General features: G+C 51.8%; 1 protein-coding gene across 1 annotated transcript in view; it reads left to right on the forward strand.

The window, feature by feature from the left end:
* DNAH9 (dynein, axonemal, heavy chain 9) overlaps positions 1–27,765 on the forward strand; it is a 257,020-nt gene that overhangs the window by 43,774 nt on the left and 185,481 nt on the right. The window contains exons 23-38 of the mRNA XM_014962673.1: positions 65–217; positions 1,203–1,328; positions 2,009–2,248; positions 3,342–3,502; positions 5,087–5,243; positions 6,673–6,777; positions 9,553–9,710; positions 9,967–10,105; positions 12,016–12,303; positions 12,773–12,983; positions 15,858–15,985; positions 16,490–16,598; positions 17,254–17,401; positions 18,990–19,164; positions 24,588–24,761; positions 25,471–25,678. Of these exons, the coding sequence (XP_014818159.1) occupies positions 65–217; positions 1,203–1,328; positions 2,009–2,248; positions 3,342–3,502; positions 5,087–5,243; positions 6,673–6,777; positions 9,553–9,710; positions 9,967–10,105; positions 12,016–12,303; positions 12,773–12,983; positions 15,858–15,985; positions 16,490–16,598; positions 17,254–17,401; positions 18,990–19,164; positions 24,588–24,761; positions 25,471–25,678 (2,680 nt within the window). The remainder of the gene's footprint in view (positions 1–64; positions 218–1,202; positions 1,329–2,008; positions 2,249–3,341; positions 3,503–5,086; positions 5,244–6,672; positions 6,778–9,552; positions 9,711–9,966; positions 10,106–12,015; positions 12,304–12,772; positions 12,984–15,857; positions 15,986–16,489; positions 16,599–17,253; positions 17,402–18,989; positions 19,165–24,587; positions 24,762–25,470; positions 25,679–27,765) is intronic.

Raw genomic sequence — 27,765 nt, forward strand, 5'->3', positions numbered from 1 at the left:
ATGTGTATGGTGGTCTCTGTTCCACTTGTCTCAGTTGCTTGATTTAGTACAATTCCTTTTGCAGGTGCAACGTCATCTTTCCAAACTCTTTGACAACTTGGCCAAGATGAAATTCCAGCTAGACTCTGAGCAAAAGCCAACCAAGGTTGCCCTGGGGATGTACAGCAAAGAGGAGGAGTACGTGAGGTTCAGCGAGCCCTGTGACTGCAGTGGGCAGGTGAGAGGGAAGACCTAGTCCATCAAAACCATCTGGTAGAGTCTGCTCTCCTGCCCCCCGGGAGTAGCTGTGGCCAAGACGTCTAGAGCTCCACTACTCCTTTGCACATGAGACGGGCTGGGAGAGGTGGTGAGGGATTTAATTCCTCCTTACACCCCAGCCCTTGGTCCCACTCGGGATAGATCCTCCCTGAGGTGCAGCGAAGGTGTCACAGTCCCCAGCGGGAGAAAGGGCCGTGGCCTTTTTCTAACCAGTTTTTTTTAAATTTGAATTTTTTGAAGGTGTCTTGAAAGTTATTCTTACAGCATGTTACATTATACTCGGTAAGGGAGGGGATGCAGATTGAAAATAGACCCATAGTACCCATAAAGATAACCTGTGCACGGATATCTTTTGAAAGAGGAGGGGTTTTTTCCTGTTTTCCAAATCTTCCTTCTTTCATAGGATGAGTTAAAGTACAAAATGTAAGAATCAACCTGCGGCTCAGCTTATCTGTCCCTGTGGTCGCACCCCTCTCCACAGACTGTTACAGGAAGCTAAAGTATGTAATGAGCTCCTGAGCTCCCCAGATGGGCCTTGCTGCTCTTCAACTGCCTTCTCAGTGGGCTTTGCCTGTGAAATACTAAATTCAGCAGGAATTGTGTTCCCAGGTTCAGCAGCAGCTTTCTCCAGGCAAATTGTGCCCAATGAGTGATTCTGTCATGGCCTGGAGGTGGAACGGGCCAAATCAAGTTACTCATCGGTGCAGTTCGTTTTGGTTTCTCCTGTAGTTGGAGTTCAAGAACAATCTGCCTTGGTTTTTTTGGTACCTGGAAACAGATGCTATTCCCGCAGTGCCAGAAGTGGCTAAATCCACCCAGTCTGAAGGAGACCGTGAGGGTTGTTTAACCTGAGAGCTGAGATGCTTGTCCCATTACCCATCTTCACTAATTACCAAAGGCACTTGATAAGAGCATGTGTTACTGTGATTCAATCTCCTTTCCAGGTTGAGGTCTGGCTGAATCACGTACTGGACAGCATGAGGGCTACTGTGAGAGATGAGATGACAGAAGCTGTCACAGCTTACGAGGAGAAGCCGAGGGAGCAGTGGCTCTTTGACTACCCTGCCCAGGTATCTGCCACTGCTCCTCATCCTCGCTCAGGCTGCCACACAGGAAGGGCAGCTCTTGGCTTCCCCTTCAGTCCTGCCCTTCCCTTCCTTCAGCAGCAGCCTCCAGCGGATGGGGATGTTTCTGGCCTCCTCTGTGCCATCCAGGAGAGGGGAAGGATGAGTTGTCCTTTATCCTGGCAGTCTCCTGGTGGAGTTTCCAGGCTGAGCTCCATGCTCTGAGTGGGGCTGCAGAGAGGGCAGGCTCTGGGTTGGGTGACAGGGCGCGGGGGCTCGGGCAGTGCCTGCTGCACCCTGTGTGTCACAGCAGGTCTGTACCCCCAGGGGAGCCAGAGCAGCAGCAGGAAAGCAAAGCAGTGAGGCCTCATGAGAGAAAAGAGCCCCTCAGGTGCACCTCTAACAGCCTCGTGGTCTCCAGCTCCTCCTTCTCTGCTGTGTCAGGCATGTGAAAGGTGCTCATTTACTAATAAGTAGCTGCTAAATGTGTCTGCCACTGATATGATGTTTTAAATGAATGTCACGGGGCAGATCCCTGTTGTCCTCTCTACTGTGACTACTGTATGAAAAAATACTTAATTTCATGTCATGGATACTTCATCCTTGATCTCCCTGTGGATCACACACTCTTGAACATAAGGAAGCCCTGGTGTTTTCCCTGATACTAAACCAACACGTTTCCCCAGGTGGCTCTGTCCTGCACCCAGATCTGGTGGACAACCGAGGTTGAGATTGCCTTTGCCAGGGTGGAGGAAGGCTACAACAACGCCATGAAGGAATATCACAAGAAGCAAGTGACCCAGCTGAACACCCTCGTTACCATGCTGATTGGGCTGCTCTCCAAGGGTGACAGGCAGAAAATTATGACCATTTGCACCATTGACGTGCACGCTCGGGACGTGGTGGCAAAGATGATAGCGCAGAAGGTTTGTGTTGGCAGCTCAGCACGGTCCTGTGTGGGGTGTTGGAGTGGGGGTTTCGGGACCGATGGGCCAAGCACAGGCCATTCTGGTTGTTGCCTGTCCCAGTGGGAGGTCCATGGCTAAATTTACTTCTGCAGTGTTTGCAGTGAGGAGGCAGAAGGCCCCCGTGAGCCCGCAGTGCTGTTCTGTGCCATGGCCCTGCAGCACCAAGGGGCTTATACTTGCCACCGGCTCACCCCAGGAGTGAGAGTGTGGCCCTGTGTCCTGTTGCCCAGTCACACGTTGGTGGATGATGGTGGTGTGTTGGGGGGCTGTTGGCTGCAGTCTCAGTTATTATTTTAGAAAGTAAGAAAAACCATTCAGCTTTTCTTTTTTGTAGCCTCCTTGATCTGTTGCGGGGCCACAGGGACTCCTTTGAGGCTTCCTTGTCCTGCCCACCTCTCCCGTGCTTCTCCCCTGTCCTTCACACTGTGTCAAATGTCCAGCCTTGTGGGTGGCTGTGTGGGAAGGTGCCCTAAGTGTCCTGGGCTGTGGCTTTACCCTCATCTGTGTCCTCTCAGAGACAGCCAAGTTGCTCATGGGGTTTCTGGCTTCAAGGCCCAGCTGGGCTTGGTGGTGCCCTGGCCCAGCTTGTGGTGGAGTGGTCCATCTGCTGGGGCTGCCTGCTGGCTGTGCAGAGAGTGCTGGCCGTGGCTGTCCTTGTCCCCTGTTTCCCTAGAGCTATCTATGGCCTGTTCCCTGTCTGGACAGCCTCTGCTTCTTCTCTCTGCTTGCATTGTAGGAGCCACCTCACGGTTTGCTGCTGCTTAAATGTCCTTTTCAGGAGTCTTTTTGCGCTGCTCTTTCCCTTGGTTATTCACTTTTTCCTCTCCCACCAACGAGGTTACTAACTTGGTTCCTGCCCTCTACTGATGGGTGATGGGGAGGTGACGTTTCTCACCACATCACAGGGAGGTGACCTTCCTCCCCACACCTGCCTTTGCAGCGAGGACCAGTCCATCCCTGATGAAGGCTTCATTGCAGCCACCATTTTGGCAGCTGAGCTGTGCCTGGCATCCCTGACCTTCCCGTGATGGTGCCTGTGGTTGTGTTGCAGGTGGACAATGCCCAGGCGTTCATCTGGCTGTCCCAGCTCCGGCACAGGTGGTCGGATGAGGAGCGGCATTGCTTTGCCAACATCTGCGATGCCCAGTTCCTCTACTCCTACGAATACCTTGGCAACACCCCTCGGCTGGTGATCACTCCTCTGACCGACAGGTAAGTCCCTGGGAGACACCACTGTGGCCAGGCTCTGCCATGCACTTTAGAGAGAGCTGCCAACCAGCTGGATTTAGTTTGGACACCTGCATCCCTCTTGTTCTTTCTGCCTGTCCCAGCGATCTGGTGGCAGCACTCTTTCGCCTGGTTTGTGATTTGTGGTGGTACCCTCTGGGGTATCTGTACCTCAGATCCTGGGGTGGGATTCAGCTCCCTTGGGGGTGCTGCCTCTGTACAAGATCCACACCCCACAGAGCTGGTGAGTCTCAAAAGCTGCCATCCCAGCTTGAAGTAGACATTTGCCACTTGGTTCAGTTGTCTCAGTGGGGACAGTAGGGTGACTTGAGATGCCCTGCATTGTCCCACCTCACTTCCAGCTGCCAACTCAGAAGTGCGCAAGTCTTCTATGGACCCCATGTCATATCTTTCCACCCTGTGTGACATTTCAGATGGCTCTAGTCACCTGTGTGACTAGCTGAGCCCAAGCACCTGGGCAGTATCAGGTTTTGTTGGCCGTATTGACCTCAGCTCTGTGGCTTATACGGAGAGTATAGACACCCATAGGTGTGCACCACCCTGGTGTCCATCATCAGCACAATGAAGAAGCTTTGGGGCTTGCTGCAGCATTGAGTGGGGATCATTCATAGATCATCTGAGCAGGTTTCTGTCAGTGATGGGGAGTGGGATCCTTTGGGCTGAAGAGCACTAGGAAGGAAGAGGAAGACCTTTCAGAAAAGCTGACCTTTTCTCCTGCTGTCTGGGACATACCCAGTATCAATGGGTGGTTTGAGGATCCAAAGTCTCAAAAGCTGCCATCCCAGCTTGAAGTAGACATTTGCCACTTGGTTCAGTTGTCTCAGTGGGGACAGTAGGGTGACTTGAGATGCCCTGCATTGTCCCACCTCACTTCCAGCTGCCAACTCAGAAGTGCGCAAGTCTTCTATGGACCCCATGTCATATCTTTCCACCCTGTGTGACATTTCAGATGGCTCTAGTCACCTGTGTGACTAGCTGAGCCCAAGCACCTGGGCAGTATCAGGTTTTGTTGGCCGTATTGACCTCAGCTCTGTGGCTTATACGGAGAGTATAGACACCCATAGGTGTGCACCACCCTGGTGTCCATCATCAGCACAATGAAGAAGCTTTGGGGCTTGCTGCAGCATTGAGTGGGGATCATTCATAGATCATCTGAGCAGGTTTCTGTCAGTGATGGGGAGTGGGATCCTTTGGGCTGAAGAGCACTAGGAAGGAAGAGGAAGACCTTTCAGAAAAGCTGACCTTTTCTCCTGCTGTCTGGGACATACCCAGTATCAATGGGTGGTTTGAGGATCCAAAGCAAGCACAAGTCAGACATGAAGAGGTTGGGCAGACCCTGGGGAAAGGCACTTGCCTTTCTCTCAGAGAAAACAGCTGGTCAGGGTGGTAATTCATGTCCAAGAGGACTTCCAGCGTAGACATGCACCCTGCTCACATACAGCTTCTCAGAAGAAAGGCTCCTTGTGCCATTTCTCTGCAGCCCGACAGTCACCTGTTGGACCAAGTCTCAGTCTCTTGCTTTTTTCCCTTCATCCTTTGCTGTGGAAGATGCTACATCACCCTGACCCAGTCACTGCACCTCACCATGAGCGGAGCACCTGCGGGCCCGGCAGGCACTGGCAAGACAGAGACTACAAAAGACTTGGGGCGAGCCCTGGGCATCATGGTGTACGTGTTCAACTGCTCCGAGCAGATGGACTACAAGGTACTGCTCCCCCCTCGGCCATGGTGCCATACATGGGCTGGGGGTGCTCGGGGCCCCGTGAAGCCTGAGGGGTGAGAGTAATCCAGCTGAGATCACCGTGATCCATCACCTCTCCTCAAATCCCCACTACCTTCTCCTTCTGCTGGGCACCTTCTTCTCCTTCTGCTCAACACCACCTCCTTCTGCTCAACACCACCTCCTTTTGCTGGACACCTTCTTTTCCTTTTGCTGGGCACCTTCTCCTTTTGCTGGGCACCTTCTCCTTCTGCTGGGCACCTTCTTCTCCTTCTGCTCAACACCACCTCCTTCTGCTCAACACCACCTCCTTCTGCTCAACACCACCTCCTTCTGCTGGACACCTTCTTTTGCTGGGCACTTTCTCCTTTTGCTGGGCACCTTCTCCTTCTGCTGGACACCTTCTCTTTCCGCTCAACACCTTCTCCTTCTGCTGGGCACCTTCTTCTCCTTCTGCTCAACACCACCTCCTTCTGCTGGACACCTTCTCCTTCTGCTGGACACCTTCTCCTTTTGCTGGGCACCTTCTTCTTTTGCTGGGCACCTTCTCCTTCTGCTGGACACCTTCTCCTTCCGCTCAACACCTTCTCCTTCCGCTCAACACCTTCTCCTTCTGCTGGGCACCTTCTCCTTTTGCTGGGCACCTTCTTCTTCAGCTGGGCACCTTCCCCTTCTGCTGGGCACCTTCTTCTCCTTCCGCTCAGCACCTTCTTCTCCTTCTGCTGGACACCTTCTTCTCCTTCTGCTGGACATTACCTTCTCCTCCTCCCTTTTCTTCTCAAAGACTTGTGCAAGGTTCTTCAGGAGGCAGAGACCCCAACTGTCTCTCTCTGCCTCGTTACACCTTTCCATTCCCTTCTGGAGTTAGATTCCATGTGAAATACTTCATAAATGTTGGCCCGTTCAGTTGAGACGGATGCTGTGCTGATACTTCCACCCTGGTTTCTTCCTGGCATGCTCGTGGACTGACAGCCCTGGCCTGGGAAGGGACCGGTCCTGGTTTGCTAAGGACACTCTCAGAATAAGGCCAAAACCTGCTGAACCTTCGGCTGAGCCCTGCTCTCTGCCGCTCTGGCACGGGACGGTGATTGTGGTAGCCTGGGAGCATATTTGATTCAGATGATGGGCTCCCCCAGGAAGCAGGGCCGTCAGTAACTCAGCACAGGTGACCTTTAAATGAAACTAGTGCACAGATATATCCAGAAAGTGCAATTAGCAAATCAAGTGGCAAACTGTGCAGAGCTATAAATATTATAATTGAGTTGTGCCTGCTGTTTCCATGCACTTTTCTAAATACCCACAATAGACTGTAAATTGCTATAAATAAACAGGCTGGGAAATAAAATCCATTTTTCGCTGGAGTTGATTCTATTTGTGATTTTTACTCTTGTAATTTTATTATTTTTTTTTCCAGTCTTGTGGGAATATTTACAAAGGCCTTTCCCAGACAGGAGCCTGGGGCTGTTTTGATGAATTTAACAGGATCTCAGTTGAGGTCCTTTCTGTGGTGGCTGTACAGGTAAGTGGAGAAATGTAAGTAAATACAAACAAGCTGCAGCTTCGGGAGTGAGGGCGAATACGGAAAGCGCGTGTTGCCGGTTTCAGTTCTGTGTGTAGGCAGGTGGGGGATTATATCCCGAGATTAATCACATGAACATCACAGCACTGACAAAATGTAGCAGTGATGCGCTGCAAACATTTTTGTCACTTCTGTTCTTCCCCCAGTTACAGCATTTGTGTTGAGGCAATTTTTTATAGCACCTTTTCCCAGAGCGGGGTGTGCCGCAGCTCCATACCTGTTCCTCCGGAGGAAGACAGTCGTGTCATTAATAGGCTGTGGGCTAATTGCAGGGTGTCATTTATGTAGGGAAGCTGCCTTGACTCATGGCTGCTCAGGCATGTAGGGAGGAACTTTCATGGAGGGGAAGGGGGGTATTTGGGGCAGATCCATGGCCCGCTGGACTTCTGGGGGTTACTCATTGCCCCCCATGAGGCACAGGGTATGTGTCATACTCAGCAAATAGGAATATGTTCAAGATTAGTTTTCTTAACACTTGCCTGTCACCAAGATGGCGCAGTCTTCTCTTCTTCTTTCTGTTTTCCTGTGGCTGTAGGTTTAATTCCCGTGTCTGTGAGGAGAGCTCTGTGGAATGGCCGTAGAGGGCATTCCCGGCCACGTGGCATAATCCCCAGGAGGATCCCGTGGGTGCAATGGGTGCTGCTGGGTGACACCTGGGATGGGGAACCTGGGGCAGGTCTGCAGCCCTGGCTGGTGCCTGGTGGAGGCTGCCCTGGCAGCGCAGGATTAAAGCTGGGGGAGAGCTGTTGGGGGTGTGCCAGCTGCACGGGGGGTGCTCCCTGCAGAGCCATTCCTCGACTCCTCCACAGTTTCACTGTTCAGTGCACGTGGTTGGTGAGTCCTGTCCCTGGAGAAATGCTGGAAGAGGACCCTGCCCTCCCCACTGAGCTGAGAGCCCTCTTCTCTTCTGCTCGTAGGTAGTCTGGCACTTTGCCACCTCATTCCCTTCCACTGACTGCCCCATGAGGAAATCTGGAAGTATTTTTCACAGGGGAAAGGGCTGCAGGAGGAGAGATGCTCCCTGCCCTGCCTGGGAGGTGATGGGGGGGCACCCTGGGGAATGCTGTAGGTGTGGGTCCCCTCTCGTGGGGGCTGAAATCTGGGGCAGTGGGATGACAGCAACCCCTCCTTCCCCTTCTGGCCCTTTCTTTGGAGGAGAGCTGTGGCTGGATGTTGTCCAGATCCTAGATCTTGCTGGTGTCCCCTGAAAATGCCAGATGAATCCGGCTGCCGGGAGGTGTTGAGCGGAAGGTGGGTGCTCAGCTGTCCTGTCCCCACCCAGACAGCTCCCATGTGGGCAGAGCTGAAAGTTTTGAGCCTGAGGGAACTTCAGCACTGAAAACTGAGGTGCCAAAGTATCTAAGTTCTTCTGCACCCGTGTCAGCCAAGTGCAGGTTTTGGGATCCCAGTGTCTGACTGAGGTGCTGAACTCTTCCCTTTTGGGCTTGGTGTTGCAGAAAGAAAAATCTAGAGCCCAGAAGTTCCTACACTTTTGTAAATGTTTTGGTCAAAGACATTGTTCTGAACCCCTTCGTGAACTCCATGTTCTTCTCATCTCTCTTTCACTCATAATTGCTACCTTATGTGATGTCCCAGAGAGGCCCCAGGTGGGTACAGGAGTTTGTGTATCGTTTCCTCTCAATTTCTCTTCCATCAGGTTCTAAGTTTAAAGTTGTCATTGAAAAAAAAAGTCTTTGAGGATCTTAAAATAAAAAGGCTGAACAAAAGGAGCCCAGATATGACTCAACTGCTAATGATTCCCTGGCTCCTGGCTGGAGCGCGGCATCTAAAGGAAGTGGCAGGGCTGTCATTCCATCATCGCGTCTCCCGGCTGCTATTAGCGGTGTAACCATGGCGATGGTTAATTGGCTGTCTTAGTCATGCAGCTAATGTCGATACGGTTCTTCACAGAGCAAAATTCGATTAATTGCTTAACTTTAAGATGGCAAACAGCAGTGAGGTCAGAGCAGTGAATGCAGAGAGGTGTGTGCCTCGCTGAAGTGCTGTTTGCAAGAAGGTGATGGAGCTTTAATAAACTTGCTCTCTTTGGAAGGTGAGGGGTGGGAACGGAGCTGCAACCGGGCAAATACAAACCACAGTGCAATATTAGTGAGTGAGGGTGTCAGGGGACATCTTACAGCCTCTGCCTTCTGGTTGTGGTTTTAAATGAAGCATCTGATGTCCCAAAAATCCCAAAAAGCAGTATCAAGTGATCAGTTTGCAATTGAGCTGAGGCTATGTTTTTTGGGAAATGGTGTGTGTGTGTGTGGAGTGTTGGTGACGGGGAGCGGTGGCGATGGGGAGCGGTGGCGATGGGGAGCGGTGGTGCCCAGTCTCTTCAGCTCTCTTTTCTGCTTTGTCAGGGTATGATTGTGATGGGAGATTGTTGTTGCCGGCCAGATTTACTCCAAACAGTCTATAAAACTGTTGGTGACGGGGAGCAGTGGCGATGGGGAGCGGTGATGATGGGGAGCAGTGGTGCCCAGTCTCTTCAGCTCTCTTTTCTGCTTTGTCAGGGTATGATTGTGATGGGAGATTGTTGTTGCCGGACAGATTTGCTCCAAACAGTCTATAAAACTTTACGTGGTCAGTAAGAAACCCCACAGAGCAGTGATGAGCCCCAGTGCCATGGGGCCAAGGGAGGGAGGGCAGCACTGCTGCTGGTGTGTTTTTCCTTGCTGGACACCAATGCCATAGCGCTGTCTCGGTTCCTAGGTGAAGAGCGTGCAGGATGCAATACGGGAGAAGAAGAAATCCTTCAATTTTCTTGGAGAAGACATTAACTTAGTTCCCTCAGTGGGCATTTTCATCACCATGAACCCTGGCTATGCAGGGCGAACCGAGCTACCTGAGAATTTAAAAGCTCTTTTCAGGTGAGTCCTGGGTTCGGGGCCCGTGTTATAAGACTGGCAGAAATTGTCTTTTGGAACATCCAGGCTTGACTTCGTTTCCGTGGGGAATTGCAGATATAGATGCTCTTGTGCGAGGGGCCTGGGAGTGCACAGGAGCTCCGTTCCGGGCGGTGGGAAAGGTGGTGCCTGACCTGTCTCACAGGACACCTGGAAGATAAAGCTGTGAATCCGCTGCCCCTGGGACCTGGAGTAAAGAATTTCTTGTCTGTCTTTCCAGGCCGTGCGCGATGGTTGTGCCAGACTTGGAGCTGATCTGTGAGATTATGTTGGTGGCCGAGGGATTCATTGAGGCCCGGGCGTTAGCCAGGAAGTTCATCACTCTGTACCGGCTCTGCAAAGAGCTCCTCTCCAAGCAGGTGAGCCCCTTCTGTTCCGGGGGGGGACAGTGAAGCCTCTTGATCTCCACAATCAGCAGGAACGTGGCACTCTGCCACTCACCTCCACAGCTACAGCTTCACAGCTTTTATTTAATGACTGCATTTGCACTCGCTGCTGGGGAAGAGATTTGTGATCATTGAAGCAATGAAATGTTGGAACTCCTTTATTGGAGGATCTGCAGGACAAAAGCTTTTGACCAGCAACGTTAGCGGGAGGGATCTTTCACTGGGCTCAAATGCCACCATGTCTGGGGTAGCATTCAGTGACCCTTTGCTCTTCCGTCTCTGAGTTCCTATTGACTCCCCGCCTGCAGTGGGTTTGTGGTGTCTGTCCCTCTCTGAATTCAGCCAAACAGTTCCCTCTCCTGTCAGGTGCTGACTAAGTAGGGTCACTTCCAGTGCAAAGCTCTAATTAATCAGGTTTTCCTTGTCATCATTTGCATAGATCATAGCTGGGTGCAGAGAAAAGCTGAGTCAGGACTCCAGATGGAAAACCTGATCTTGGCGGTGCCAGCATGAGCCTGGGTGGAAGATGCCTGGTCACAGAAACTTTGTGCCGTGTCTTGGAGGCCTTGTTGGAATCTGTGGCCTCCCCTGCAGAGCAGCCCGCTGTCGAGCTGCGCTTTGCAGGGTGTTAACAGAGCAGAAATACAAAGAATTGTTTGTTGGCTTGAGAGTTCCTCTCCTGCCTTTTTGTGGTTCTTTTTCAGCAATGTCTTTGCTGGCCCCCTCTCGAGGGACTGCCTCTGGGACCAGATGTGCCTGGGGACCTTGTGATGGGCAGGGTGGAGAAACTTGGGTGTCTGGGGCCTCATAACGGATTAACAACCCTTTCACCTTGGTAGCTCCTGCAGATCTGGGGGTTCAGCTGGCCTTGCTTTAGCTCCTGTATGATTTAGATGAAACAAATTGCTTAGGTCCCTGGAGTGCAAGTCCTGCTGCTGTCTCACTGCCAGCTCTGAGCCCACGCCATGGTAGGAACAGCTGAATCATTTAACTCTTTAATCCTGTCTCTGACAGGAATCTCACCTCCTGAAATGGAAATGAGGTAACTCAGGCTGGTGCAGGTCTCTGGGCAAAATGCAAAGAACAGATTTGGACGTATTTCCAGTTTGGAGCTGCTGGTTTGTACCCCTGGGTGGTGATGTACTGTCTAAGCATAAACTAGTGTCAAAACTAGTCCCAGTGGGTAGCAAACTTTCCATGAGCCAGCGATGTGCCCTTGTGGCCAAGAGGCCAATGGGATCCTGGGCTGCGTAGGGAAGAGTGTGGCCAGGAGGTGGAGGGAGGTCATTCTCCCCCTCTGCTCTGCACTGGGGAGGCCACCACTGGAATCCTGTGTCCAGTTCTGGGCTCCCCAGTTCAAGAGGGACAGGGAACTGCTGGAGAGAGTCCAGCGTAGGGCAACAGAGATGATGGAGGGATTGGAGCATCTCCCTGCTGAGGAAAGGCTGAGAGAGCTGGGGCTCTTGAGCCTGGAGAAGAGAAGGCTGAGGGGAGACATCATTAATGCTGACAAGGATCTAAAGGGTGGGCTGAAGGAGGATGGAGCCGGACTCTTTCCAGTGGTTCCCAGTGACAGGACGAGGGGCAACGGGCACAAGCTGGACCATGGGAAGTTCCACTCCAATGTGAAGAAGAACTTCTTTGGGGTGAGGGTGGCAGAGCCCTGGCAGAGGCTGCCCAGGGAGGGTGTGGAGTCCCCTTCTCTGGAGATCTTCAAGCCCCACCTGGATGCTCCTGAGTGATGTGCTCTGGGCAGCCCTGCTTTGGCAGGGGAGTTGGACTGGATGGTCTCTAGAGGTCCCTTCCAACTCTGACAATTCTGTGATTCTGTGATTCCATGAAACTCATTCCTCCTTTTTTTGTTTTGATTTCTCCCCATGCAGGATCACTACGACTGGGGCTTGCGTGCAATCAAGTCCGTGCTCGTTGCTGCCGGCTCCCTCAAACGAGCTGACCCTGAGCGACCCGAAGACCAGGTTCTAATGCGCTCGCTTCGTGACTTTAACATCCCCAAGATTGTGACGGATGATGTGCCGGTGTTTATGGGGCTGATCGGGGATCTTTTCCCTGCGCTGGATGTGCCTCGGAAGCGTGACCCGAGTTTTGAGTCCTTTGTGCGGCAGGCGGTGCTGGACCTCCAGTTGCAGGCTGAGGACAACTTTGTGCTTAAAGTAAGACCAAGCGACCTTCAGCTGTACCTACATCACCACCACGTTGTTTGGGTTTGCTCAACCATCTTCACCTCTACAAAGAGGGCTCTCCACAATATTCTCCCCTCAGGCATACCTCTATGGAGGATGGAGTCGGCTGTGCTGGCTCTGGTGCAGTTGCACTGGCCCCTAAAGCCTGCACTGGCTCAGCCCCTGAGTTTACAAAAGGGCGAACTCTTGCAGGCCCATGAAAATGTGGCCCTTGGAGAGCAGAGCCTCAGATGGCTTCCAGTTGTACATAGTGCTGGAGGTTTGTCTGCAGACTGAGGATCTCACCCAGCATGATTAGAGTGGGCAGACCAAACTCAGCGTCAATCCGTTTGTGTGTCTGGGTCATACCTTCTAAATAAGAGGCCCAATGGGAGCTATTTTGTAGATCTGAGCTTCTGTTTGGCATCTTTGTCTCTAATTTGGGAGTGTTTTTTCCCAGGTGGTGCAGCTGGAGGAGCTGCTGACGGTCCGGCACTCCGTCTTTGTGGTGGGTAACGCAGGCACGGGCAAGTCTCAGGTGATGAGATCCCTCAACAAGACTTACCAGATAATGAAGCGACGTCCTGTCTGGACAGACCTCAATCCCAAGGCAGTCACCAACGATGAGCTTTTTGGCATCATCAACCCAGCAACAAGAGAATGGAAAGATGGTAAATATCTTTTCATGACTGAATCTGCAGATACAGAAGGATAAGTTTGATGAACTTGCTGAGCAGCAGCAGGATGGCTTGTCCTTGATGTGCAGGTCTGGAAGCCCAGGTGCTTCTCTGCTGCTCACAGCCACAGGAGAGTGTGTTGGTGAAAAGATACATGGGATGCTTTAGCTCTTTGATCCTCAGGTGGGAAGTGTGGCATAAACCCCCTTTATCCTATTGCCGTAAAAATGATTATCATGTCCACTAATACCAACACATACCGGTTCCTAAACTGGGGAGGCAGTTTCTGGAGTTGGCTGGACTGGTGATTACAGAATCCCAGAATGCTATGGGGTTGGAAGGGGCCTCTGGAGACCACCCAGTTCAGCCTCCTGCCAGAGCAGGTCCACCCAGAGCAGGTCCCACAGGAACGTGTCCAGGTGGGGTTTGAATGTTTAAATGTCTCCACCACCTCTCTGGGCAGCCTATTCCAGGGCTCTGCCACCCTCAGAGGAGTTCCTCCTCGTGTTTAGATGGAATTTCTTAGGTTCAAGTTTGTGCCCATTCCTTCTTGACCTGTCCCTGGGCAGCACTGAAAACAGACTGGCCCCATCCTCCTGACACCCACCCTTTAAGTATTTCTAGGTGTTGATCAGATCCCCCCTCAGCCTTTTCTTCTCCAGACTAAAAAGACCCAAGTCCCTCAGCCTCTCCTCATCAGAGAGATGCTCCAGGCCCCTCATCATCTTTGTAGCCTCTGCTGTCCCCTCTCCAGCAGTTCCCTGTCCTTCTGGAACTGGGGAGCCCAGAACTGGTCCCAGTGCTCCAGATGGGGCCTCCCCAGGGCAGAGCAGAGGGGCAGGATGACCTCCCTCCACCTGCTGCTCACACTCTTCCTGATGTCCCCCAGGATGCCATTGGCCTTCTTGGCCACCAGGGCCCATTGCTGGCTCATGGGCATCCTATTGTCCACCAGGACTCCCAGGTAAATGGCAGAGAGTTCCTTCCTGCCCTGTGGTGTGCACTGGGCCCCCTGAAGATTTCCCGTCCCCGTGTTTGCGTAGCTGCTCACACACTGGAGCCTCACAGGGGTGTTTTTCCATTTAATAGCGCTGCCCGATCTCTGGAACACACCAACATTTGCCAGTCTGTTGATCCTGATTGCTCCTGAGGAAAATAAGATGAGCATTTAGAACTTGCTGAAAGATTACAGAAGTGGGGAGTGAAAATGTTTGGTTGTGACTAATAGGTGATGGCAGCTTTGATTTACGTGTGCGGCTGGTCTGGGAGGCGCGGGGGAGGGAAGGGAGACGTTGCCATAAATCATGCTGGGCCAGGAGATGAGCTGCCACCCACCTCCTCTGGCCACCACCACGGACCCCTCCGTGACCCCCTGCTTAGCTCCAGGGCCAGGGTTAACTTCTTTTTAATTGTAATTAGGGACCCTAAATCAAAGTGACAGAGGGACGTGTGGGATCCAGCCTGAGCTCTGCAGCGGTGACCACAGAGTGGGGGCGGTGGGTGGCATGGAGCACCAGGAGGGACATCTTACAGGTGGCTCTCCGGTGGCTTCTGGCCTGCGACGTTTCAAGGGAACTGTTGAAACTCCTCCCTGGGGTTTCAAGGCAGATGTTTTCTGCATTAACCATTTCTGAAAATGTTGTTTCTTGTTGCCAAAGCCCAGCAAGGCAATCATCACCGAAGCCAAACAAGAGACAATCAGCTCCTTCTTTTCCTCTTCCCGTTTCTATCCTGTCACTCCTTTCATTATCAGGAGCTGAAAAGGTTGTACATTTGGGCGGTAAAAGGTCTCACGAGGGAATCCTACAAGTGTTTGTTGTAGAACCAAACCCTTATTTTAAATCCCCAGAGGGCTTGGTGGTGGATGCCAAGGTCAGGAGAGAGCCCTTTTCTCTGCACTGCGGTTGGAGGGGGTGTGAGGGAAGCAGTGATGCTCTGAGACAGGGGATATTGCTGATGCTCACGATGTTGGAGCAGTTTCCAAGGCACGTGTCCAACGTGGGAGGAGCTGAGGTGGGGCAGAGCCAGTGCAGGGATATTTTTTTTGACCCAGTCTCAGAACTGGGTCCCTGTTTCAGGTGAGCTCTTCTGCATTTGCTGAGCACAAGCTTCACTCACATAATGCCACTGGCTCTTCCTGACCTGGGCCACAAAGGAATAGCTTGTCCTGGAGGGGGAAAAAAAAAAAGTATGCCTTTTTTTTAATGTTTGCCTGATGTTTTTTCATGAAGAGCAGTGTCTCCCTAGGTGTTTTCATGTGTAGAGGAGAGCGGTAGTTTTGTGGAGGTTTCATTTGCTGTGCGGTGCTGCTGCTCTCTCCCAGCCTTCCTGCTCTTCTTAACATTCATTAGTTACTCCCCTCGAGACACTGTATCCTCTCTGTCTCCTTGATTTTACTGACATTTTGTTCTGTCATTCAGTGTCATTCACTGCTTGTTCTCCCCTCAATCTCACTAAAGCCATGACCCAGCATTTAATGCATCTCGATTTTCCTGATAGACTTCGAGCCACAAAAAACATTTATAAGAATTTCCAAGGCATATTGAGATGGTTTTCTCTGCGTTGTGTGCCGCCTTTTGCCCCCGAGTGTCTGCTCTTCACTTTTCTATCCCTTATGATTCTGGGTGGGAATGAAGCTTGTGCTTGGTCTGCACTCAGTTTCAGTGGTGGTAACTGAGAGTGGTATTTTTCTTCAAAGCAGACTAGACCCATAGCGTGATATAGTAATATTTATGTATGTATGCATAGAGATGTGAGTGCTTAAGAGGAAAGCATTAATTAGGATAATTTTTAATAAGTTGCTGGAAAAATCTGTTAGAGCAGATGGCATCTTCAGTGTTCACCAACATATTCCTGTCACCCTCCCAGGACTGTTCTCATCAATCATGCGAGAGCTGGCCAACATCACACATGATGGACCCAAGTGGATGGTACTAGATGGAGATATTGATCCGATGTGGATTGAGTCTCTTAATACTGTGATGGATGATAATAAGGTAATGAATAGAAGTTGAAGGAGCAGGTGGTGTCCGACTGTGGGGCATGATGCAGCCTAGAAGTGCAGATGCTGCAGTAGCACCTCCTAGAATAGTGCAATTGTGTTTCTTCAGATACTTCAGACAATACAGCATAAAGGAAATGGTGCATGAGGGAAATAGCTCGAATCACGTTTTCATTGGAATTTCCCTTTCCTGGAGAGCTGGGCTCATGAATAACCGCAGATGTCCTGATGATAACTTCAAGCCCCTAAAAGATAGAGTGGGGTCATATTCCTAGACCTTTTATAATCCTACACCTTTTCCCCACCCAAAGGGAGTGCTCTTCGTTCTGGGTGATGGAAGAGAGAGGGACGGTTCTTCTGTCTGCGAGAAATCAGCTGCTGCGCCTGGAGGAACTGGGCTGACAGCAACCGAGCTCTGTGGTGCAAAGTGCTGAACGCTTTTCATTCCTGTTCCCAGGGAAGGTGTCAGTCTGTCTGTCTGTCTGTCTGCCCCGTGCAGGTGCTGACCCTGGCAAGCAACGAGAGAATCCCTCTGAACCCAACGATGCGGCTGGTCTTTGAGATCAGCCACCTGCGCACAGCCACCCCGGCCACTGTCTCCAGAGCGGGTGAGTCCTGCCCTGAGCTTCACACTGGGAGCCAGTGCCATTAACCAGGCTGCTGTTGGCCAGCTTGGGTCCTGTTGAACGTGCCCAGCCTGGGATTACAGCTGCCTTTGGGGGACAGGGTGGGTTCCTGAAACACAGACAAACTGAGGAACCTGACGCCAGATCCCTCTGAGGAGTGGTCGTTGTTGTGGAGGTTTCTCCAGAGTTCTGACTGTTGATGGATGTTCATGGCTTCAGCATTGCTGAGAATGCTCCTGTTGGGCAAAGCCCTGGATGGCTTGAGGAGAGGGGCAGTCCCTGTCCCGAAGAGCTCCTGATCTCCTCAAGAAGTACATGAAGTATGGTAGAAAGGGATGAAGGAGTCCCCTAGTTTTACATGGGGAGATGGGGCATGGAGCAATAACGTGACTCAGGCCAAGCCATATTCTGAATTTGGGGCAACATCGTTAAGATGTTCTGGTTTCCTGAGTTGAGTCTCTTAATTATTAATGTTTCTACTCTGCAGCGGGGAAGGAGGAGGGGGTGGGTAATGGGGCATCCAGGTGTATTTCACAGAGTTCCAGTGATGTGAAAGTAGCTGAGAAATTCTGCTGGAGGGAAGGAATAGTCTCTGCTGTGTTCTTACTATATGTTCTCTCTTGTCCTGGGCCTAAAGGGATCCTGTACATCAACCCATCAGATCTGGGCTGGAATCCCCCAGTGAGCAGCTGGATTGACAGGAGAGAGGTCCAGTCCGAGAGAGCCAACCTGACCATTTTGTTTGATAAGTACCTGCCAGTTTGCCTGGACACCCTCAGAACAAGGTACCATCTGAAGAGCATTTGTATCTCTGCTGGCAAGGGCAGGGGAACCCTCACCACTTTCCAGACCAGCTGGGCTGGGGCTGTGCTGTGCATGGCATTGGGTGGCTGGTTTCCTCCTTGTCCTGGAGAGCCTTGAGCATCAGTGACTTCAGCTCAGAGAAGCAATGAGGCAAGGTGGGGCAGCTGACATTCCTGCCCAGCCTTTGGTTGTCAGATCTGGTTTTCATCTGATTTTGATTTTATTGTTCCTGTACTTCTTGTACCAGTTCTGTATCTCTTGGAAAGTAAATCCAGGAGATCCTAAAGAGAAAGCTTTTCAGTGTCCCAGTATGTCAGACTGGACCTGAGTCCACTCCACAAGTAATTTTCCAGTAGAGCAGATTTCAAACTGCTGCTGAAGGAAAGTTTTCTGTATGTGTCATGGAAGGCAGAGAGATCAGATCCTCTTTTTCCTGACCCTTCTTCTCCTGACCCTCAGTGAGGAGAAGGAAGTTGGTGGTTGTGGGAGAGGGTGGGATTGCTCTACAGGCAGTTCTCTCTTGAATTTTTTTCCTGATGCATTTGAACAAAGTGAAGTCAGTCTGTGTGGACACCCAGCCTGGGCGTATTTCATGGCTGGACACCAATCCAATGAACATGAAGAACTTGGATATTTGGAAGGGCCCTGCTGCTTCTTGGCTTGAGTTATCTTTAAAGCTCCCAGAGAAGCTCTGTGGTTCTTGCTTATCATCATGGGAGGTGGATCTCTTACTCATACTGTGTGAGGACTGGCCAAAGTAGAGTCTCAACAAACATGATTAAGGGAGCTTCTCCCATCTTTGGCTTGCTTCCTATAGTTACACCTTCATTTAAAATCAACAAATGGATCAATCAGCATACAACTGAGCATGGGAGTTATCAGCCACAATGGGGATGTGTCAGAAGGGGCTGAATTAGTCAAAGCAGCGGCGTTTGGAAGTAGGATTTGGGCATCTTCCATGGGAGCCGCTCCCTGAGGACCAAGCTGATGGCAGGAGAGTCCGTTGGACATTTCCCACTCTATTTGCTGAACATTGTGTCAGACCGTGAAATCCGTGGGATTAGCTACAGGCAGCCCTGAGCTGAGTATTTTGGTAGCTTACTTAATTCAAAAATTGTAGGAACAACCTTTCAAATAGCTATAATTACTTTATGGAGGACTTCAGTGCTGCTACAGTATTAGTTTGGAATTCTGTAAGTGTAGCTTAAATGAATGTAAAATGGCAAGATGAAAGGGCTTATTTTATTACTTCTCTATTTGACCGCTTTTGAACTCATGGTGTTCACAGGAAATCATTGCCTTTAGCAAGTCTCCCATTTTACTTCTTTCAAGAGGATCAAAGTTTTAAAATGCTTGAAACTTCTGATCACTGTTATTACCTGTGTATGTGCCGGTGCCAGCAGGGCCGAGGGAGAGAAGGAGTGTTCTCTGCACTGCTGTACCCGGGAATAAGACATGGAAAATACTAATGTTTTGAAAAAGCATTTCTAGGCTTCTCTTCCCGGATTGTGAGGGACTGTGTTGCTGGACCCAATTATATTTCCCGTGCTTTCAATTTCCATCCCTTAGATTTAAGAAGATTATTCCTGTTCCTGAGCAGAGTATGGTTCAGATGTTGTGCCACCTCCTCGAATGCCTCCTGACAGAGGAGAACACGCCTCCCGACTGTCCCAAGGAGCTTTATGAACTTTACTTTGTCTTTGCCGCCGTCTGGGCCTTTGGTGGATCGATGTTTCAAGACCAGGTAAGAAGGAAGATGCTGCTTCAGCATCTTTTGTACAGGCTTTTTTTTTTTTTTCTTGTTCTTTTGTGGGTTGTTTTAATCCTTTCCATAACCTAGTGCTGTATCAATAATGCTGGTTTCCTGGGGCTGTCGTGTGGCTGATAATAAACTAGAAACCTGAACACAACAATTCCTTTTGTGAGAGACCTCATTGTCTGGGGTGTAACAGCAGAGGAGAAGGGCTGAGGAGTCGGGTGATGTTTGCTTATGCAGACACATTGCCCTGGGGAGAAACATGAGGTTAATTTATGGAGGGCTGTGGATGTGCATAATGTGATCAAATTAAGGTGGACTTAGCAGATACACACATCAGTGGAGCAGCCTTTCAGCCGTCTGCCCGCACAGGTAGACACAAACCGGCCGGTGCTTTGTCACCAACTGGCTTTTATTAAAGAGGTGGATGGCAAGAACCGATTGTCCTCCGCTCTGAGAGCAGTACGTATGGAAGAGGGGTGGTCAGCAGGGCAGGCTGGGTTCTGAGGGTTATGTCCTTCCACTTAACTGGGAGAAGACAAAGGCTCTGCTCTCACGGTGCTCTTTGCTGGGAGGATTCTGACGAGGGTGAGGTTGAAAGTTGTGGGCACTCAGCTTGACTTCCCCTGTGGCCACCAGCTGGTGGTGGTCTCGGGCATGAGCTGCTGGGCTCAGCCAAGCTGGTGGTGGATGATGTTCACACCCCAGGCTGCAGTGATGGAAGACACAATCTAGAGACTAAGATCTTCTTGGGCCAGGAGGATTAATCCAACCATGGTTCACTCCTGGTGTCTCTGACATTCAAAGTACACTCATGGCCGAGAGGCAGAGGAAGGCAGGGCACTGCTCTCCATGCTGCTTTCACAGTCCATCCATCCCATGGAGTAGTCGTAGCTGTCAGCCTCGGAGTCCATCAGCTTGTGCTGGACAAGGTGGGTGTGATCTCCTGCATGGTGATATTATTACAAGGAAGTTTTCTCAAGGGCAGCACTTGATACTGCACGTTTTCAGCCCCCTTTCAGGTCCAGGTTCTTAAAATAGGGGAGAAGCCCAGACATTCCAGCTGAGCTGAAACACGGCTGTTTGGTGGGAGCAGCAGCACCTGAACAGGGATCCTGGGAAGGACCTTCTCCAGCCCTGCCTGGGGGAAGCACAGTTGTGCTGCTACCTCCAACCTCCCCATCTCTCCCTGGTTTCTTATGCACAGGAGAGGAGAAATGGACATTTCCTTTCGCCCCGGTTCTGCCCCGTTTCCACAGCTCGGCACAGCAGGGCTGTCTCTTGATTCCCAAGTCATTGGAAAAACAGCTGCTGTTTGACAGCTCCCAGCTCTAACAGCAACAGTGGACAAGAAGACAGACATGTCAGAGCCCTGCTGCCGGCGCTGCCGGCACTGCCGGGGTTGGGGCCACCCTGGGCTCCCTGCCATGGTTTTGTGCCCACGTTTGTGGGACAGCTTTCCCCCCGTGGTTGGCGTTGCTGTTCCCAGGTGATGGCCGGGTAAGCTGGAGGTTTTTCATACGACTGGTTCAGAGGCAGGCAGGAGAAACCCGAGACACTTGCAAAGGGGTCTAAGAGCCCATGTGGCACCTGAAGTCCTAGATTTTGGGTACCAGGTTTTCAGCAAGTGGCATTGCTCCAATGGGAGTAGCTGCAAAACCTGCTGGTGAAGGTACAGTTGGCGTCTGCAGGAGCTGCTCACTCTGGTTCTGCCCGATATCTGCTGGGAACCTGTTGGGTGGTTGCATCTCCTGGTCAGTGTACCTCATCCTCAGATCTAAAGCATTTCATCCCGACCTGTGGGTCTGCCCAATGACAGGGCAGCGCTGTCGAGGGCTTGTTGAACCATGTCTGGTCTCTAGTAGGCTCGTTTCAAGCTGTGTGTGGTCTGGAGTGTGTGGGAGGTGTCTCCACGGACCTGACACCAGGGGGCCTTCCCCAGCTGGGATGGAGGCACTGCTGTTCTCAGCAGCTGCTCAGGTGCTCTCCTCTTGTTGTTTCCATATGCCTCAATGCTGGACCAACAGCATCTGCTGGGCTCCTCACAATTGCTCCATGCCAAGGAGGAGATGCTTCAGAAACTGCTGAACAACCCAGCTCAGGCTCAGCTTGGTGCTGATCTGGTGCCATCATACCTCGTGGCCATTGCGTGACCGGTGCGAGTCTAGTTTTCTTGGTCTTTGTGGAGGACTTTACCTTCCATTTTCTACGTGCCACTGGGAAATACTCTCAGAATCACAGAATGATATGGGGTGGGAAGGGACCTCTGAAGATCATCCAGTCCAACCCCCTGCCAAAGCAGGTCCATCCAGAGCAGGTCCCACAGGAACGTGTCCAGGCAGAGTTTGAATGTCTCCAAAGAAGGAGACTCCACCACCTCTCTGGGCAGCCTCTGCCAGGGCTCTGCCACCCTCACAGGAAAGAAGTTCCTCCTCATGTTTAGGTGGAACTTCTTATACACAAGTTTGTGCCCATTTCCTCTTGTCCTGTCACTGGACACCACTGAAAAAAGACCAGCCCCATCCTCCTGACACCCACCCTTTAAGTATTCATAGGCGTTGATCAGATCCCCCCTCAGCCTTCTCTTCTCAAGACTAAAAAGACTCAAGGCCCTCAGCCTTTCCTCATCAGAGAGATGCTCCAGGCCCCTCATCATCTCTGTAGCCTCTGCTGTCCCCTCTCCAGCAGTTCCCTGTCCTTCTGGAACTGGGGAGCCCAGAACTGGTCCCAGTGCTCCAGCTGGGGCCTCCCCAGGGCAGAGCAGAGGGGCAGGATGACCTCCCTCCACCTGCTGCTCACACTCTTCCTGATGCCCCCCAGGATGCCATTGGCCTTCTTGGCCACAAGGGCCCATTGCTGGCTCATGGGCATCCTGTTGTCACCCTTAGTGCTCTCAGTGCAGGATGACTTAAAAAACGCAAACACAACAAAGCCCGGCGAGTGCCGCGTGTCCTTGCTTCAGCGGCCTCAGCTGCTCTCTGATTGCAGGAGCTCAGAGCTCCTCGAGCACGTCAGCAGATGGACCTTGCATCCCCAGCACCACAGCAGAGCCAGTCCCTGGCATGAGCAGGGTCCCCGGGGAGCGTGGTGGGCTGTCGCCATGCGGGTGGCAGGAGGAACCGCAGTGCCAGGCACAGCATCCCGCTGGGAGCTTGGGAGCCTCGGAGCCGGGAGCGCACTCACGTTGCAGCCTGTGATGCTCTGCAAATGTCAGGGCTGAGAGCGCGAGGATCCGGCAGGCGGAGCGAGGGCCAGCCTGATGAAAAATGATCCAATATAAAATCTGTTTATTGCTCTCCATTGAAGGTGCCCTTCGTGCTGACCTTTTGGTGCCGAAATGTCAGGAGAAACAGTCTGGAAGGCTTCCCGCTACTCTGCAATTGTTGGTGGGTAGCGGGGCCCCGAACAGAAACAGATGATAGATTTGCCATTTCCAGGCTCTGAAATTAGTGGAAACCCGTACGGGGTTTTTATGAAGGCAGCAGGTTGAGTTCGACACCGCTCTGGCAGCGGAGCCGGGGCTGGAGCAGCTCCCCCCTTGCTGCCCGGGGGACGGACAGCCCCGCGCTGCAGGATCCAGAGGGTTTGCATCACATCCCACCCCCGGGAGAACACCGCGACGCGCGTCCCGCTCCGCTGCGGGCGGCTGCTGCCCACACCGAGGAGTTACAGCAAGGGGAGAGCGGAAAATTACAGTTATTGTGCCTCTCTGAACAGCACGAGACTGCAAAATTGGGGATTCTAATAACATGTTGTTCAAATCCTCCAGTCTTTGGATGGATGGTGGCTCAGGAGACTTTACAGAGGACACTCGGTTCAGTTCGGCTTCAAACCCGGGGCTCCTGGAGGAGGCTCAGCAGCCTGTGGGCAACGTGTTGGTCCCACTGGGCTTCTGGCCTGGGAAAGCACATTGAGTGGCGATGGGAGGAGACCCACAGGTGCCCTAGGAAGAAACTCTGCAGCTAAAGCTAAATTATGCATCTGATATTTCACAGACATCTTCTTATCAGTACTTTTCCCTTCCTTCCCCTGCCCGCTTCTCCCCCGGGCAGAAGGCTGCAGCCCCTGTTGTCTGCGTGGGAGGATGTTCCTGCAGAGGGACTGGCCCCATGTCATAGGGGAGACCTGGGGCAGGGGAGGGGACTAAGCACGTTTTGTAAGTCCTGACCCACCGTCTAAAGCAAAACTGTCACCCCAGCTCTTGAGAAAATTCAGATGTTCCAAAATCTCCATGTGTAGAAAGATACAGTGGGGAAAGACAAGAAAGCGGGTGGTTCCAGGGTGACAGAGCAGTGCAGGGACACGGGGACACAGCAGAGCTGAGGGGGTCACTCCTGGGATCACTGAATCAGTGAGGTTGGAAAAGACCCTTAAGATCACGGAGTCCAATCATAAACCAAACACTGACAAGTCCATCACTGACCCATGTCCCTCAGCACCACATCTGCCCGGCTTTTAAATACCTCCAGGGATGGCGACCCCACCACTGCCCTGGGCAGCCCATTCCAAGGCTTGACAACCCTTTCCATGAAGAAATTGTTCCCAATCTCCAACCTGAACCTCCCCGGGGGAAACTTGAGGCCGTTTCCTCTTGTCCCATCACCTGTTCCTTGGGAGAAGAGACCGACCCCCCCCTGGCTACACCCTCCTTTCAGGGAGTTGGAGAGAGCCAGAAGGTCTCCCCTCAGCCTCCTTTTCTCCAGGCTGAACCCCCCCAGCTCCCTCAGCCTCTCCTCACAAGACTTGTGCTCCAGACCCCTCACCAGCTCCGTTGCCCTTCTCTGGACCCTCTCCAGCCCCTCAAGGTCTGTCCTGTTGTAAGGAGCTCAAAACTGGTCACAGTACTCCATGTGGGGCCTCACCAATGCCCAGCACAGAGGGACGATCATTGCCCCAGTCCTGCCAGGTCCGTCTGTGGTGCTTTGGTGCTCTGGTGTCTCAATCCTGCTTCTCCAAAACACTGTGGCTTGAAAAGAAGCCAGAAGACAACATTTAAGTATTAATAGAGTGCTGTGATTTATGAGGAGAGGCTTTAGTGTGCATCCTCTGACTAACCATGACCACAGATGCAGATGGATGTTGTGTCCTTGTCTGTTGGAAGCAGAAGGCACCAGGAATCAATCAAGCAGCCTGTTTAGTCACAGGCACGTATTTCTCTTTTTCAAATTGATCCATCTATCTAATCTGAGACACAGCAAGAGTGATCAACACAGAGGTGAATAAATAGGAGTGATGAGGAGAAATGAGGAAAATGAAAAATTAGGCTTAATAATAGGAAAAAGAATAAGATCATTATACTGGGGAATGTATTTTAGGGACCAGTCCCACTCTGGCAGACTGGGTAGGTAACGTTCTCCATCACTAATGAATTTCTCCCAGTGAGCATATTTCCTCCACTTTTTCTCTTGCAGCTTGTGGACTACAGAGTGGATTTCAGCAAGTGGTGGGTGACGGAATTCAAGACTATCAAGTTTCCCTCTCAGGGCACAGTCTTTGACTTTTACATCGATCCAGAAACGAAGAAGTTTGAGCCTTGGTCTAAACTTATTCCCCCATTTGAATTTGATCCAGAAATGCCGTTACAGGTAGGTGACCCCCGCATGCTTTTTGTCTGGGAGAAATGCATGCGTTTTAGTGACTGTACATGGGCATTTCCATGAAATCTCATTACGGGTCAAGCACTTCATAATAAGGAGGGCATTCTTCATGAGGCACCACTTAATTACCTGTCCCTCTGTACTGTGCTGAGGCTGTGAGGGCATATCTTCCATCCAGCTTCCGAATACGAGTCATGTACAGGAGGGGAGGCTCAGCACCACCCCGGTGTCCTGGGAGCTGGTGTGCCCAGCCTGCAGGATGTGGCCTGCAGAGAAAAGTGGGATGTGAGACAATGTGGTGACAAAGTCCCCAAGTCACCATGTCCTCATTCTGCATGAAAATAGAGATAGTTTTATGTTTTGGACACGCCCCGAGAGTTGCTGCAGGTAGTGACCTGTGTTTGCCAGCTACGCTTGTCTTTCCTTTCAGAAGTGCTGCAGCGAGCAGGCGACTTGTAAAAATTGCTCCTGTTTTAGCAAAGTGTGTTTGTGGTGAGCTCCATCCAGCTGCCAGGCTTTCATCTGAACAGACAGTTTGATTTTAACCATTGGCAGCAGCGTGGCCTTTCCTTCCTCGTGCAATCTGGAAACTGGGATCACCCCACTCATTCCTGGCTCTCACAATTCTCCTCCTCCCCAGACCGTGGCTGTGGGGACAGGGGTGGGGACACTGACTGCTCGTTATGTCCCTCCTCAGGCCTGCCTGGTGCCCACCGCTGAGACGGTCCGTGTGCGGTACTTCATGGACAGGCTCCTGCAGCGCCAGCGCCCAGTCATGCTGGTGGGCAACGCTGGCACAGGGAAGTCTGTGCTGGTGGGGGACAAGCTCTGCTCACTGGACACGGACACATACGTGGTGAAGAAGGTCCCATTTAACTACTACACCACCTCTGCCATGCTGCAGGGTAAGTTGGGTGAGGGGCTATGAAGATGGTGAGGGTCTGGAGCATCTCTCTGCTGAGGAAAGGCTGAGAGACTTGGGGCTGTTCAGCTGGAGAAGAACAGACTGAGAGGGGATCTCATTGATGCTGAGCAATAGCTAAAGGGCAGTTAGCAAGAGGATGGGGCCAGGGTCTTCTCAGTGGTGCCCGTTGACAGGACAAGGGGCAATGGGCACAAACTGGGACACAGGAAATTCCATCTCAACATGAGGAAAAACTTCTTTCCTGTGAGGGTGGCAGAGCCCTGGAAGAGGCTGCCCAGGGAGTCTCTTTCTCTGGAGACATTCAAACCCGTCTGGACACGTTCCTGTGGGGCCTGCTCTGGGTGGGCCTGATTTGGCAGGGGTTGGACTGGATGGTCTCCGGAGGTCCCTGCCAACCCCTGCCCGTCTGGGATTCTGTGATCTTGGATGGGTTTCTTGGCTTGGATCCAAACTGTCCTCAGGGTGCGGTGTGGGGAATTGCATCCCAATTAGCCCTGAGGATGGTGCTAATGAGCATGTGCTGGCTCTAAGGCAGGGCTGCTGGTGTGTCTTCCTTGTCCTGTGGCAGCCCAACGTGCTCCCATGGAGCTTCCCTGGGGACCACAGGGCTCGATGACCCTGAAGGGCTCAGAGCCCCAGGGATTTACTGGCCCTGGGGAAATCCATAAGAATCTTGCTGATGAGGATGTTGGCATAGTGGTGAAAAATTAAGTTTGAGACCAAAATAAGTTCAGTTTTGCTGTTTAGCCTCTTCAGAGACAAAGAGAAAGGAGGGGATTTTTGAGAAGTAGCTCATTTTGGAATGAGGTTTTCATTTTGAGTTGACCTAAAGAGAGATAAAATAATTTTTTACATGTATTCATTAATCGGGAATGAAACCTGGTTTATTTTGAGCTGAGTAACAGCTGTGGGTCACCATAAGACAAAACACTTCCTTGGTTTGACCCCAATGTCCTGAAATTTTCTGTGACCACTCCCTGAGAAGTGCTGGTGAGACCAAGGATTTGACCTCCACCCTCTGGGTTGTTCCTGGCCGCTAGTGCGAGGTGAGGACGTGCTGGCAGCCCAGATGGGTGCTGAAGGTGGTCCATGGCTTCCTCCATGTTCTGCCAGGCTCCCAACAATGGCAAACATTTCAAGAGAGGGGTTGGAGCTTAAAATCTCCCTCTGGGAGTGACCTGCTGGTGGGGGGATGACAGCAGGGGCTCAGCCCATGCGGTGTGACCTGGGGCCGTGTCGTGGGGCCAGTGTTGGAGCTCTCTGGGGCAGGTTTCTGGCATTTCTACACCTGTGGGTGCCCACCCTCCCTCCCAGGCTCTCCTGACCACCCCCCGCTGCCCCTGCCCACAGCGGGAATGCAAATTATTTGGGTTAGTGACCTTTAAGCCAAAAAAATGGGTAAGATCTCACCTTTTAGCTGGGCTCGCAGCCCTGAGCAGCGTGATGGTTATAACCTCCCATCTCCCCTTCCCGGTGCCTCTTCTCCGTGTCTTCTCCTGTGGAGTCTCCATGTAACACCCTTGAGGGGGTAAACGGGCTGGTCTGTCTGTCTGTCTGTCTGTCCATGCGGGGGGAGGGGATTCTCATTTATCTGCTGCTGGTTGGGGCAGGTGGGTGCGGGTTCATACAGACAGACCCGGCAGCTCCTGCCTGTCCCCGGGAGCTGTGGGATGGGTGGGGAAGAGGAGGAGGTCACCTGCACCTGGATGAAGACGTGGCTGCGAGATTGGCACTGAGGAGTGTGGTTTAAAGGGCTGGGGCCCTATATATACTTCCCCACTGCTCATTTTTTAGAGTTAATTTGTCCCTTTTTGTGTAGTTTGTTAGTTGGCTGCTTTATTTATTTCCCCAGCAGGCACCTCTTTACATTTTTAAAACATGGCTACAGAGCAGTTTGGGATTTTTTTTTTTTTATTTTATTTTTATCTTGAAAAAAGAGCCTGACATGAAAGCCAGTCATTTCTTAGCCAAGGTGCCCTTTGGTGCAGAGATTTATAAGCTCCTTGCCACCCTCGCAGGCCACGTGGCTCACAGAAATGCCATGTGCCCAGGGACTGGAAGGCGCCA

The sequence above is a fragment of the Calidris pugnax genome, unplaced genomic scaffold, assembly GCF_001431845.1.
Source record: "Calidris pugnax isolate Ruff unplaced genomic scaffold, ASM143184v1 scaffold470, whole genome shotgun sequence".
Lineage (NCBI taxonomy): Eukaryota > Metazoa > Chordata > Aves > Charadriiformes > Scolopacidae > Calidris > Calidris pugnax.